General features: G+C 41.1%; 1 protein-coding gene across 1 annotated transcript in view; it reads right to left on the bottom strand.

Moving 5' to 3' along the window:
- The window catches only part of RARS1 (arginyl-tRNA synthetase 1), a 274844-nt gene that overhangs the window by 17793 nt on the left and 242968 nt on the right, over positions 1-14083 (bottom strand). The window contains exons 12-13 of the mRNA XM_053718573.1: positions 7500-7605; positions 2690-2862 (exon numbers count right to left, since the gene is read on the bottom strand). Coding sequence (XP_053574548.1) covers positions 2690-2862; positions 7500-7605 — 279 coding nt within the window. The remainder of the gene's footprint in view (positions 1-2689; positions 2863-7499; positions 7606-14083) is intronic.

Genomic DNA, 14083 nt, shown 5'->3' on the forward strand with positions numbered 1-14083 from the left:
AGGTTTCAACCATAATGCCCTGTGGGCTAGGACCGAAAATCCTGAACTCTTAGCAGCCAATTTAGTATTCTTCAGAGAAGCATTAGTAATAAACTAATTAGCTAATTTAAGAGCTTTAATCCGATCCATTATCTCCTCCAGAGAAGTCTCCGTCTTAAGAGACTCTGCAAGAGCATCAAACCAATAAGTTGCCGCACTAGTGACCGTAACAATGCAAGCAGCCAGCTGTAAAAGTAAACCCTGATGGACATAAATTCTTTTAAGTAGGTTCTCCAATTTCTTATCCATAGGATCCTTGAAAGCACAACTATCCTCAATAGGAATAGTAGTCCGCTTAGCCAGGGTGGAAATAGCTCCCTCCACCTTAGGGACCATCTGCCAAGAGTCCCTGATAGTGTCCAGTATAGGGAACATCTTCTTGAAAATTGGAGAAGAAGAGAAGGGAATACCTGGTCTCTCCCATTCCTTAGCAATAATTTCCGAAGTTCGCTTGGGAACCGGAAAAACATCCAAGTAAGAAGGCACCTCCAAGTATCTGTCCAACTTACTCAACTTCTGCGGAGGGACCACCATCGTATCACAGTCGTCCAAAGTCACTAAAACCTCCCTTAGTAATAAGCGGAGGTGTTCTAGTTTAAACTTGAAAGAAACCACTTCTGAATCGATCAAAGGTAAGGAACTTCCAGAGTCAGAAATTTCGCCTTCCGACAGAACCTCCATACCCCCCAACTACGAACCCTGGGAGGGTACGTCCGAGATTGCCATGAAAGTATCCAAAACTTAATAGACCACATAGTTGTCCTTCCTCTTACGCTTGCCTTGAATTATAGGAAAGGCAGATAACGCATCAGAAAGCGTAGAAGACATAACTGCAGCTATGTCTTTTAAAGTAACTACAGCAGAAACTGGAGAAGTACAGGGTACTGCTTGAGCGGGCGCTAAGGGCTTTGACGCTTGGGGAGAAAGCTGCGGCATATTCTGCATCTCCTCGTTAGATTCCTGAGAAGCATCCGCTTTGTTCAAGGTTTTATCAAAGAAAATCCTCTCTCTATAGCTTGAAATCCTCTCAATGCATGAGGGACAAAAAGGAACAGGCAGTTCCACAGTGGCATTCAAACACATGGCACAAGTAACGTTCTGGATATCTTCTAAATCCATGATAAAACGGAGTTATATAAAAAATATATACTAGCCCTTTAAAGGAAATAACTTTAAACCTTAGGCAACCCCACTCTAATGAATTGAAAAAAGAAGCAAGAGGGTTATGACTAATACTCAATTAGAAACTAAACTAAACTAAACTGGCCCTTTAAAAAAGGAAATATATATTATATCTTTTGCAATGACCTCTTAAAATGTAAAACATGTTCTTATTAAGGATGAAAACTTCAGTAAATATTGCACCCCTACGCCTCAGCAGCTCTGCTGAGGCGCCTACCTGGTAACCCAGAATTTAGACTGCTCCTCCAGCAAGCTTAATAGTGACAGCCAGCAAGCGATAACAAACGCTAACAACCCCTTGCTCTGTTATAAATCGAGAAGTTCCTAGCGAAACACCCTGCTGGGAAGACTGATGTCGGCTCCGGAACTGCGCGGCGTCACTGAAGTAAACCGAAGCATGCAAAAAAAGCCCCGCCCTTCGTGGGCGTTAAATTCTAAAGACCACTGCGTGGCTAAAAATAACATAAGACCCGACAGTCTTTCAGTGCCTGTTTACATTGCCTCCCTCAACAGCTAAGACATGTCTGTCACGTAGCCGTTCTTAACACAAGGAAAAGTAAAGCCCTAGTTAAGCATGCCTTTCCAGTTTCAGTGCCTGTTTCAAAAACCACTCGGTTATGCAAATTAACACCAAGCGTAACCCAGTACCATAATAAAGTGAGGAAGTTCCTTACTGTTAATGAGACTTAGTCCCCAATACCAGCGCGGCTCAAAGTCTGCCAAATGCTGTCAGGAAAAGAGCTCTTCACTGACAGAGCCCCTGATTCCCATAAAATGTACATAAGTGCAGAAAACCTCTCTGAGGTAAATATGTCCCTGAGGAATTTTCCTGTAGAGAAATAAAGGCTGCACTTACCTCTTATGCTGTCCGACAGCAGGACAGCTTCAACAGGGTTCAGAGGTCCATAGGTTCCCTCCTATAGTCCTGTAGACAAGATGAAGCCTGAGTTAGATCCAGCTTAGGCCATCACAAAAAGGGCAGCATCACAGTATGGGAGGCGCAGTGGGAATTATGTCCCACCAGTTCCCATTGCTCTAAAGCCACCAATTGGGACTACGGCTACACCCTAGAAAAAGTAGCACTCTGGCACCACTTAAAAAAATAATAAACTCTTGATTGAAGAATGTAATCTAACACCTCACTTTACCTCTTCCTATCACTAACGTAGGCAAAGAGAATGACTGGAGTGGGAGGGAAGGGAGGAGCTATATATACAGCTCTGCTGTGGTGCTCTTTGCCTCCTCCTGCTGACCAGGAGGCGTAATCCCACAAGTAAGGATGAAATCCGTGGACTCATCGTGTCTTTAAAAATAAATTGAGATACTATCATTTTCAATAATAAAAGCATATTTAATAAACAGGATCCATTTGCTAAAATAAATGTATACCATGTGTATAAGTGGTGCAGCAGGGAATGTGTATTTATATTTTATACAGATTTACGCAGTTATGTATGGCAGAACATACCTTATTCTTGTAAAGGCATAAAGCAGATAAGCAGCTGTGTTCCCTCGATCATCCAACATCTTATCAAATGAAAAGATATAGTCATTCATCCTGTTGTGAGATAAATCTGCATACTTGATGCATCCGAAAGCAACAGATGTTTGGGCAGCTTTTAATTCTTCAGGAGTTAAAACCTTTAGGAGGAATAAAATCAGATAGTGAAATACAATACAGAATGCAACTTGCCAAGCAATGTCATAAGCTTTACTTGCTCTGTTCAGTAAAAGTGTTTGCGCCATGAAGTCTATCTTGATGAGTTATCGGACAACACATAACACATAATATCCTTATGGATAATAAGGTAACCTAGACATGGGACACTTGTTCATTGTGCATAAATGAACAATGGTATCATATCTAGATAAAAGCCAGGAAGGTAACATGAATCTATGGATTAGCTACCTCTGTTCAGAAAAACTTGTGGAATTTGTGATGGGACTGTTTTATGAGTTTTTTAAACAAGATTATACTATATATGTTCCAGGATAAATAGAGGGAATACAATTAATCATATGCAGTATTGCACAACTTCAGTCTATCCACTAAGCAACAAGCAGGCATTGACTAAATGGCACCTTTAAAGACAGATTTATGTTTCTTAGCCATTTTTCACAAAAACAGTCAGCATTTGTACTCATTAGTATGTGAACTTACTAATAACTAAAGAGGATCTTATGAACAGTCCAGTGTTCTAAAATAATAAAGGGAATCTACATCCGATGGCAATTACCGGGCAAGGTCTTCTTAAACCTCAATGAATTATGTAATTGTGCTTTAGCTTTTTTACCCTGTCATTGAGTTCTTAATGTTTATAGCTCTGTGGAATAAGTTGGCTGCTTACAAATAAATGATAATGATAATCGTAATAAACCTTGATAATAACAGCTCATGAAAGAGCAGGAGTGGCATGGATGGCGGGAGCAGTAAGTCTAGTAACTGAAAAGTAAAAAAAGGGCTATTTTCACAAGCAAGCGGCTCGATTACGAGGTCCTAACGCTGCTTTTTTACGCCCGCTGGTATTACGAGTCTTGCAGGTTTAGGGGCACTGGGACTTCCATAGCGCTGATATTACGAGTCTGTCCTGGGAGGCCAAAAAGTGAGCGGTACACCCTACCCTGTCAAGATCCCTAACGCATTTAAAAGTCAGTAGTTATGAGTTTTACACTACAACGCTGTAGCATAAAACTCATAACTAAAGTGCTACAAAGTACACTAACCATTAACATAAACTACCTATTAACCCCTAAACTGAGGCCCTCCCGCATCGCAAACACTATAATAAAAATTTTAACCCCTAATTTTCCGCTCCGGACACCACCGCCGCCACCTACATTATATTTATGAACCCCTAATCTGCTGCCCCCAACATCGCCGACACCTACATTATATCTATTGACCCCTAATCTGCCTTCCCCAACGTCGCCGACACCTACATTATATTTATTAACCCCTAATCTGCCGCCCCCAACGTCGCCGCCACTATATTAAAGTTATTAACCCCTAAACCTAAGTCTAACCCTAAACCTAACACCCACTAACTTAATAAATCTAAATAAATATTCCTATCATTAACTAAATTATTCCTATTTAAAACTAAATACTTACCTATAAAATAAACCCTAAGCTAGCTACAATATAACTAATAGTTACATTGTAGCTAGCTTAGGGTTTATTTTTATTTTACAGGCAAGATTGTATTTATTTTAACTAGGTAGAATAGTTATTAAATAGTTATTAACTATTTAATAACTACCTAGCTAAAATAAATACAAAAAGTACCTGTAAAATAAAACCTAACCTAAGTTACAATAAAACCTAACACTACACTATAATTAAATACATTTACTAAATTAAATACAATTAAATAAATTACATACAATTAGCTAAATTAAATTAGCTAAAGTACAACCCCCCCCCCACTAAATTACAGAAAATAATAAACAAATTACAGATATTTAAACTAATTACACCTAATCTAATAACCCTATTAAAATAAAAAAGCCCCCCCAAAATAAAAAAACTAAACCCTAGCCTAAACTAAGCTACCAAAAGCCCTTAAAAGGGCCTTTTGTGGGGCATTGCCCCAAAGTAATCAGCTCTTTTTAACCTGTAAAAAAAAATACAAACAACCCACCAACAGTGAAACCCAGCACCCACACAACCAACCCCCCAAATAAAATACTACTATACTATAACTAGGGGCAGTTAGCTCTTTTGCCGCCTAAAGTCCCTAACCTAAAAATAAAACCCACCCAATACACCATTAAAAAAACCTAACACTAACCCCCTGAAGATCGACTTACCGGGAGACGTCTTCATCCAAGCCGGGCCGAAGTCCTCAACGAAGCCAGGCGAAGTGGTCCTCCAGACGGGCAGAAGTATTCATCCAGACGGCATCTTCTATCTTCATCCATCTGGCGCGGAGTGAGTCCATCTTTAAGACATCCGACACTGAGCATCCTCTTCTGCCGACGGACTAACGACGAATGAAGGTACCTTTAAGTGACGTTATCCAAGATGGCGTCCCTTAGATTCCGATTGGCTGATAGAATTCTATCAGCCAATCGGAATTAAGGTAGAAAAAATCCTATTGGCTGATGCAATCAGCCATTAGGTTTGAGCTCGCATTCTATTGGCTGATTGGAACAGCCAATAGAATGCCAGCTCAATCCTATTGGCTTATTGGATAAGCCAATAGGATTAAACTTCAATCCTATTGGCTGATTGCATCAACCAATAGGATTTTTTCTACCTTAATTCCGATTGGCTGATAGAATTCTATCAGCCAGACGGAATCTAAGGGACGCCATCTTGGATGACGTCACTTAAAAGGTACCTTCATTCGTCGTTAGTCCGTCGGCAGAAGAGGATGCTCCGTGTCGGATGTCTTGAAGATGGACCCGCTCCGTGCCGGAAGGATGAAGATAGAAGATGCCGTCTGGATGAAGACTTCTGCCTGTCTAGAGGACCACTTCGCCCGGCTTGGATGAAGATTTCTCCCGGCTTCATTGAGTACTTCGGCCCAGCTTGGATGAAGACGTCTCCCGGTAAGTCGATCTTCAGGGGGTTAGTGTTAGGTTTTTTTTAAGGGTGTATTGGGTGGGTTTTATTTTTAGGTTAGGGACTATGGGCGGCAAAAGAGCTAACTGCCCTTTTAAGGGCAATGCCCATCCAAATGCCCTTTTCAGGGCAATGGGGAGCTTATGTTTTTTTTAGATAGTATTTTATTTGGGGGGTTGGTTGTGTGGGTTGTGGGTTTTACTGTTGGGGGGTTGTATTTTTTTTTACAGGTAAAAGAGCTAATTACTTTGGGGCAATGCCCCACAAAAGGCCCTTTTAAGGGCTATTGGTAGTTTAGTTTAGGCTAGGGTTTTTATTTTATTTTGGGGGGGCTTTTTTATTTTAATAGGGCTATTAGATTAGGTGTAATTAGTTTAAATATCTGTAATTTAGTGGGGGGTTTTTTTGTACTTTAGATAATTTAATTTAGCTAATTGTATGTAATTTATTTATTTGTATTTAATTTAGTAAATGTATTTAATTATAGTGTAGTGTTAGGTGTTATTGTAACTTAGGTTAGGTTTTATTTTACAGGTACTTTTGTATTCATTTTAGCTAGGTAGTTATTAAATAGTTAATAACTATTTAATAACTATTCTACCTAGTTAAAATAAATACAAACTTGCCTGTGAAATAAAAATAAACCCTAAGCTAGCTACAATGTAACTATTAGTTATATTGTAGCTAGCTTAGGGTTTATTTTATAGGTAAGTATTTAGTTTTAAATAGGAATAATTTAGTTAATGATAGGAATATTTATTTAGATTTATTTAAATTATATTTAAGTTAGTAGGTTTTAGGTTTAGGGTTAGACTTAGGTTTAGGGGTTAATAACTTTAATATAGTGGCGGCGACATTGGGGAAGGCAGATTAGGGGTTAATAAATATAATGTAGGTGTCGGCGACATTGGGGAAGGCAGATTAGGGGTTAATAAATATAATGTAGGTATCGGCGACATTGGAGAAGGCAGATTAGGGGTTAATAAATATAATGTAGGTATCGGCGACATTGGAGAAGGCAGATTAGGGGTTAATAAATAGTATGTAGGTGTCGGCGATGTTGGGGGCATCAGATTAGGGGTTAATACATATAATGTAGGTGGCGGCGGTGTCCGGAGTGGCAGATTAGGGGATAATAATATAATGCAGATGTCGGGGGCGGCAGATTAGGGGTTAATAAGTGTAAGATTAGGGGTGTTTAGACTCTGGGTTCATGTTAGGGTGTTAGGTGTAGACATAAATTTTATTTCCCCATAGGAATCAATGGGGCTGCGTTAAGGAGTTTTACGCTGCTTTTTGGTAGGTGTTAGACTTTTTTTCAGCCGGCTCTCCCTGTTGATTCCTATGGGGAAATCGTGCACGAGCACGTTACACAAGCTCACCGCTGACTTAAGCAGCGCTGGTATTGGAGTGCGGTAAGGAGCAAAATTTTGCTCAACGCTCACTTCTTGTCTTTTAACGACGGGTTTCTGAAAAGTTGTCATACCAGCGCTGCAGGTGAGCGGTGAGAGAAAACTGCTTGTTAGCACCGCACAGCCTCTAACGCAAAACTCGTAATCTAGGTGTATGTTAGGTCAGGATTTGATTTAGTAAAATATCTAAAAGCAAATATTTGGAGGGATTTAATAGTTCCAGGAGAGTCTAATAATGTAAACAACCTTTCGACAATAATTTCAAAATGTTAAAAAAGTGATATAATTAATGATTTTACCTTATCCCTTTCTTTGTCTTTAAGTTTGTCCATGGACCTCTTAAGGCCTTCCTCAAGTAAGTCAATTAACCGCACTGTATCACCGGATCGAGTCTTAAACTTCTTCCTGAAAAAGCATAAAATATATTACAAACTAAACCTTAAAGGGACACTGTACCCAAAATTTTTCTTTCGTGATTCAGATTGAGCATGAAATTGTAAGCAATTTTCAAATTTACTCCTATTATCAAATTTTCTTAATTCTCTTGGTATCTTTATTTGAAATGCAAGAATTTAAGTTTAGATGCCGGCCCATTTTTGGTGAACAACCTGGGTTGTCCTTGCATCATATTCATCCACCAATAAATAAGTGCTGTCCAGAGTACTGAAACCAAAAAAAAAGCTTAGATGCCTTCTTTTTCAAATAATGATAGCAAGAGAACAAAGAAAAATTGATAATAGGAGTAAATTAGAAAGTTGCTTAAAATTGCATGCTCTTTCTGAATTACAAAAGAAAAAATTTGGGTTCACTGTCCCTTTAAGGATCTTAATAACCCATATCATAATTAACTCCACAATGTATCACCATGGTTCAAAGATGAGAATTTATATGCACTACAAAAAAAAAAAAAAAAAAAAAAAAATATGTCTCCTGTGAAAAAGAATTGTCCTATTATTGTGTTATTCATAAGACTTTACACCAAATTGAGTAACATTTGAATATCCTCAATAAATTGAACAATTGTTCATAAAAATACACAACATATATCTTAAAGTCTCTAAGTCATTTTGGCTTTCCAACATTTAAATCTTATGTTACAAAATTACAGATACAGAGCCTTGAAAAATTAGATATATAACAAAAAATAAAGCCTTATAGCACACCTTAAATCCAACAAAGCTTTGCACAGCCCACTCAATCTTCCCAGCTACTCCAGGATATTTGTGTCTACATACTACAGCAATACTGTAAAAATTAAAAAGCACACTAAAGTCAAAATTAATATATAGACACACTTTCTGAGGCACCAGCTACTACTGAGTAAGTGCAAGAGTTCACAGAGTCTGTTACTGGCAAATTGAAGTACATTTTGAAGTTTGTCAGAAAAAAAATATATTTTACAACACACAGTACTTTGCCCAGCGTACTTTGTTGATGTACTACCTATGTCCAACATTTTGGCGCATGCTGTGGTCCCCGCTGTCAGCTTAGACAGCAGCTTAGTACAGAAGGCATCTGCCTTCATATAGTAAGGGAGCGCTGATTGTGCTCCCTTCGCATATGAAGGCAAATCGCTGAAACAAACAGTAACACAAACCGGGTGGGTGGTCTATTACAGGAGGGGGGAGGGGTCCCAACGCTATGGAAATGTTTTTGGGAGGAGAGAGGGATAGGTCCCTATGCTACAGAAAATGGGAGAACTAGGGGGGGACGTGAGTTTATAAAGTGTACTCGTTTGAAGGGGGATGTGGGGAGGGTGAGGGGGTATCCCTACACTACAGAAAAAATAAATAAAAAAGGATATTTATACTTACCTGAAATTTATTTCTTTTACGATATGACAAGTCCACGGATTTCATCCTTACTTATGGGATATCGCCTCCTGGTCAGCAGGAGGAGGCAAAGAGCTCCACAGCAGAGCTGCATAAATAGCTCCTCCCTTCCCTCCCAACCCAGTCATTCGACCGAAGTTAGGAAGAGAAAGGAAAAGCTAAGGAGCAGAGGTGACTGAAGTTTAACAAAAATAAAAACCTGTCCTTAGAAAAAAACGACAGGGTGGGCCGTGGACTTGTCATATCGTAAAAGAAATAAATTTATCAGGTAATTTTTTTATTTACCTATGAAAAGTCAAATGCTCTCTCCATTCTCCTCCCTCCTACTGCACATTCATATTGGTTACTGGCAATATGCCAGTGTGTAGTCTGCGAGAAGGGTTTGTGGGTGTTTTATTTCTTTTACAAGATATGACGAGTCCACGGATTTCATCCTTACTTATGGGAAACAATACCAAAGCTATAGGACACGGATGAAAGGGAGGGACAAGACAGGAACCTAAACGGAAGGCACCACTGCTTGAAGAACCTTTCTCCCCAAAACAGCCTCAGACGAGGCAAAAGTATCAAATTTGTAAAATTTGGAAAAAATGTGAAGAGACGACCAAATTGCAGCCTTGCAAATCCGTTCAACAGAAGCATTATTTTTAAATGCCCATGAGGAAGCCACAGCCCTAGTAGAATGAGCCGTAATTCGTTCTGGAGGCTGCTGTCCAGCAGTCTCATATGGAACACGGATGATACTCTTCAGCCAAAAAGAAAGAGAGGTAACCGTAGCTTTCTGACCCCTACGTTTCCCAACAAAAACAACAAATAATGAAGATGTTTGACGAAAATCCTTAGTCGCCTGCAAGTAGAACTTCAGGGCACGGACTACGTCCAAATTATGTAACAGACGCTCCTTCTTAGAAGAAGGGTTAGGACACAAGGAAGGAACAACAATTTCCTGATTAATATTCTTGTTAGAAACAACCTTAGGAAGAAAACCAGGTTTGGCACGTAACACCACCTTATCAGAATGGTAAATAAGATAAGGAGAATCACATTGTAATGCCGAAAGCTCAGAAACTCTGCGAGCAGAAGAAATGGCAACCAAAAACAAAACTTTCCAAGATAATAACTTAATATCTATGGAATGCATAGGTTCAAACGGAAACCCTTGAAGAACATTAAGAACTAAATTCAAACTCCAAGGAGGAGCAATTGGTCTAAACACAGGTCTGATTCTAGTCAGAGCCTGACAAAAAGATTGAACATCTGGAACATCTGCCAGACGTTTGTGCAGCAAAATAGAAAAAGCAGAGATCTGTCCTTTTAAGGAACTTGCTGACAACCCTTTCTCCAATCCTTCTTGGAGAAAAGATAAAATCCTGGGAATCCTAACCCTACTCCATGAGTAGCCCTTGGATTCGCACCAATAAAGATATTTACGCCATCTCTTATGGTAAATCTTTCTAGTAACAGGCTTGCGTGCCTGAATCAAGGTATCAATTACCGCATCAGAGAACCCCCGCTTAGATAAAATCAAGTGTTTAATCTCCAAGCAGTCAGCTGCAGAGAAATTAGATTCAGATGATGGAAGGGTCCCTGAATGAGAAGGTCCTGCCTCAATGGAAGCTTCCACGGTGGCAGGGATGACATGTCCATCAGATCGGCATACCAAGTCCTGCGAGGCCACGCAGGAGCGATGAGAATCACCGAAGCCCTCTCCTGTTTGATCCAAGCAATCACCCGGGGAAGGAGAGCAACCAAGGCACTGCCAAGGCGTCTATCAGGTCGGCCTGAGGATCCCTGGACCTGGATCCGTATCTCAGGAGCTTGGCATTCTGACGAGATGCCATAAGATCCAGCTCCGGTCTGCCCTATCTGAGAATCAGGGTGGCAAAGACCTCCGGATGGAGTTCCCATTCCCCCGGATGAAACGTCTGTCTGCTCAAAAAATCCACTTCCCAGTTGTCCACTCCTGGGATGTAGATCGCTGACAGGTAACAAGAGTGAGCTTCCGCCCACCGAATTATCTTGAATACTTCTGTCATCGCTAAGGAACTCCTTGTTCCTCCCTGATGATTGATGTAAGCCACAGTCGTGATGTTGTCCGACTGAAATCGGATGAATTTGGCCAAAGCCAACTGAGGCCAAGCCTGAAGCGTATTGAATATTGCTCTCAACTCCAGAATATTGATTGGAAGTAGAGACTCCGACCGAGTCCACACACCCTGAGCCTTCAGGGAATTCCAGACTGCCCCCCATCCTAGTAGACTGGCGTCCGTTTTCACTATCACCCATGAGGGTCTGCAGAAGCACGTCCCTTGGGACAGATGATCCTGCGACAACCACCAAAGAAGAGAGTCTCTTGTCTCCTGATCCAGATCTATCTGAGGAGACAAATTTGCATAATCTCCATTCCACTGTCTGAGCATGCTCAGTTGTAGAGGTCTGAGATGAAAACGAGCAAACGGAATGATGTCCATTGCAGCCACCATCAATCCAATTACCTCCATGAACTGAGCCACTGATGGCCGAGGATTGGACTGAAGAGATTGGCATGTATTCAGAATCTTTAACTTTCTGACTTCCGTCAAGAAGATTTTCATGGATATATAATCTATTAGAGTTCCCAGGAAAGGAACCCTTGTCTGTGGAATTAGTGAACTCTTTTCTAGATTCACCTTCCACCCGTGAGTCCTTAGAAAGGAAAGAACAATGTTGGTATGAGACTTTGTTAGCTGATAAGACGACACCTGGATCAGAATATCGTTCAGATAAGGCGCCACTGCAATGCCCCACGGCCTTAGAACCACCAGCAGAGACCCTAGAACCTTCGTGAAGATCCTGGGTGCCGTAGCCAGCCCGAAAGGAAGGGCCACAAACTGAAAATGTTTGTCCAGAAAGGCAAACCTCAGGAACTGGTGATCTCTGTGGATAGGAATATGAAGATATGCATCCTTTAAGTCCACGGTAGTCATATATTGACCCTCCTGGATCAATGGAAGAATTGTCCGAATAGTCTCCATCTTGAAGGATGGAACTCTGAGAAACTTGTTTAGACTCTTGAGATCTAAAATAGGTCGGAATGTTCCCTCTTTTTTGGGAACCATGAAAAGGTTTGAGTAAAAGCCCTGCCCCTGTTCCTGTTTTGGAACGGGACAAATTACTCCCATAGTGGAGAGGTCTTTTACACAACGTAAGAACGCTTCTCTTTTATCTGGTCTACAGGCAATCGTGAAAGAAGAAACCTTCCCCTTGGGAGGGAATTTTTGAACTCCGATACCCTTGAGACACGAATTCTAGTGTCCAGGGATCCTGAACATCTCTCATCCAAGCTTGGACAAAGAGAGAAAGTCTGCCCCCTACTAGATCCGGTCCCGGATCGGGGGCCACCCCTTCATGCTGTCTTGGTAGCAGTGGCAGGTTTCTTGGGTTGTTTACCCTTGTTCCAACCCTGGTTAGGTTTCCAGGTGGGTTTGGCTTGGGAAAAATTCCCTTCCTGTTTAACAGAAGAGGAAGAGGGGATTCCCTTGAAGTTTCGAAAGGAATGAAAATAATTCTGTCGTCCCCTTTGTTTAGCTGATTTATCCTGAGGAAGGAGGTGACCCTTACCTCTCGTAATGTCAGAAATGATCTCCTTCAAGTCAGTCCCAAACAGGGTCTTACCCTTGAAAGGAATCGCCAAGAGCTTCGATTTAGAGGACACATCCGCCGACCAAGATTTTAACCATAAGGCTCTGCCCGCCAAAATGGAAAATCCTGAATTCTTAGCCGCCAATTTGGCGATCTGAAAGGCGGCATACGTAATAAAAGAATTAGCCAGCTTAAGGACCTTAATTCTATTCATTATTTCTTCTAAAGGAGTTTCAGTCTTAAGGGACTCCTCTAATGCGTCAAACTAAAAGGCAGCCACAGTTGTGACTGTTACAATGCAGGCAGTCGGTTGTAATAGAAAACCTTGATGAATATAAAGCTTTTTTAGAAGACCCTCCAACTTTTTATCCATAGGGTCTTTGAAAGCACAACTGTCCTCAATGGGGATAGTCGTACGCTTATCCAGGGTAGAGATAGCTCCCTCCACCTTAGGGACCGTCTGCCAAGAGTCCCGAACAGTGTCAGCTATAGGGTACATTTTCCTAAAAATAGGGGAAGGGGAGAACGGGATACCCGGTCTCTCCCATTCCCTAGTAATAATTTCCAAAATTCTCTTAGGAACCGAAAAAAACATCGGAATGGGGACCTCTAAGTTTCTGTCCATCTTACTCAATTTCTCTGGAGGGACCACAATAGAGTCACAGTCGTCCAGAGTCACCAAAACCTCTCGTAGCAAAAGGCGGAGGTGTTCAAGTTTAAATCTGAAGGACATGACGTCCGAGTCTGTCTGGGGTAATGCACTTCCTGAGTCAGACAGTTCCCCCTCAGACAGGGCCTCCCTACCCCCCAATTCAGAGCCCTGGGAAGGTATATCGGAGATAGCTATTAAAGCATCAGAATTTGCAGGGACCACGTGGGCCTCTGTCCTGCTGCGTTTGCCTTGTAACACTGGCAACTTAGATAAAACTTTAAGAGTGGATGACATAACTGCAGCCATATCCTGCAGAGTAAATGAAGCAGACGCCGTTGAAGAACATGGCGTCACCTGTGCGGGCGTTAAAGGCTGTGACGCTTGGGAAGAAAGATGCGGCATACCCTGAATTTCATCAGTCTGAGGACATTCATCAGATAAACCTTTATTAAAGAAAATTTGTTCTTTACACTGTAAAGCCCTCTCAATACATGGGGGACAAAGTGTAACAGGTGGTTCCACAATGGCATCTAAACACATGGGACATGTACTTTGCTCAATGTCATCCATGTTAAACAACTGTGATAACAGAAAAACACAAGTAAACTTGGTTGAGTCACAGAAGCAGTAATACTAATAAAAACTATAGTACTGTGCCTTTAATACTCCCTTTGCGCTAACCCCTTTATAGGCAAAAAACAGAGAGAAGCTCTTAATTATCTTATCCACACTGCCTGCGTCGTTAGACTAACTGGCCAAAGAAAATAAAAAGCAACAG

This window comes from Bombina bombina, chromosome 6 (genome assembly GCF_027579735.1).
Source record: "Bombina bombina isolate aBomBom1 chromosome 6, aBomBom1.pri, whole genome shotgun sequence".
NCBI classification, from domain to species: Eukaryota; Metazoa; Chordata; class Amphibia; order Anura; family Bombinatoridae; genus Bombina; species Bombina bombina.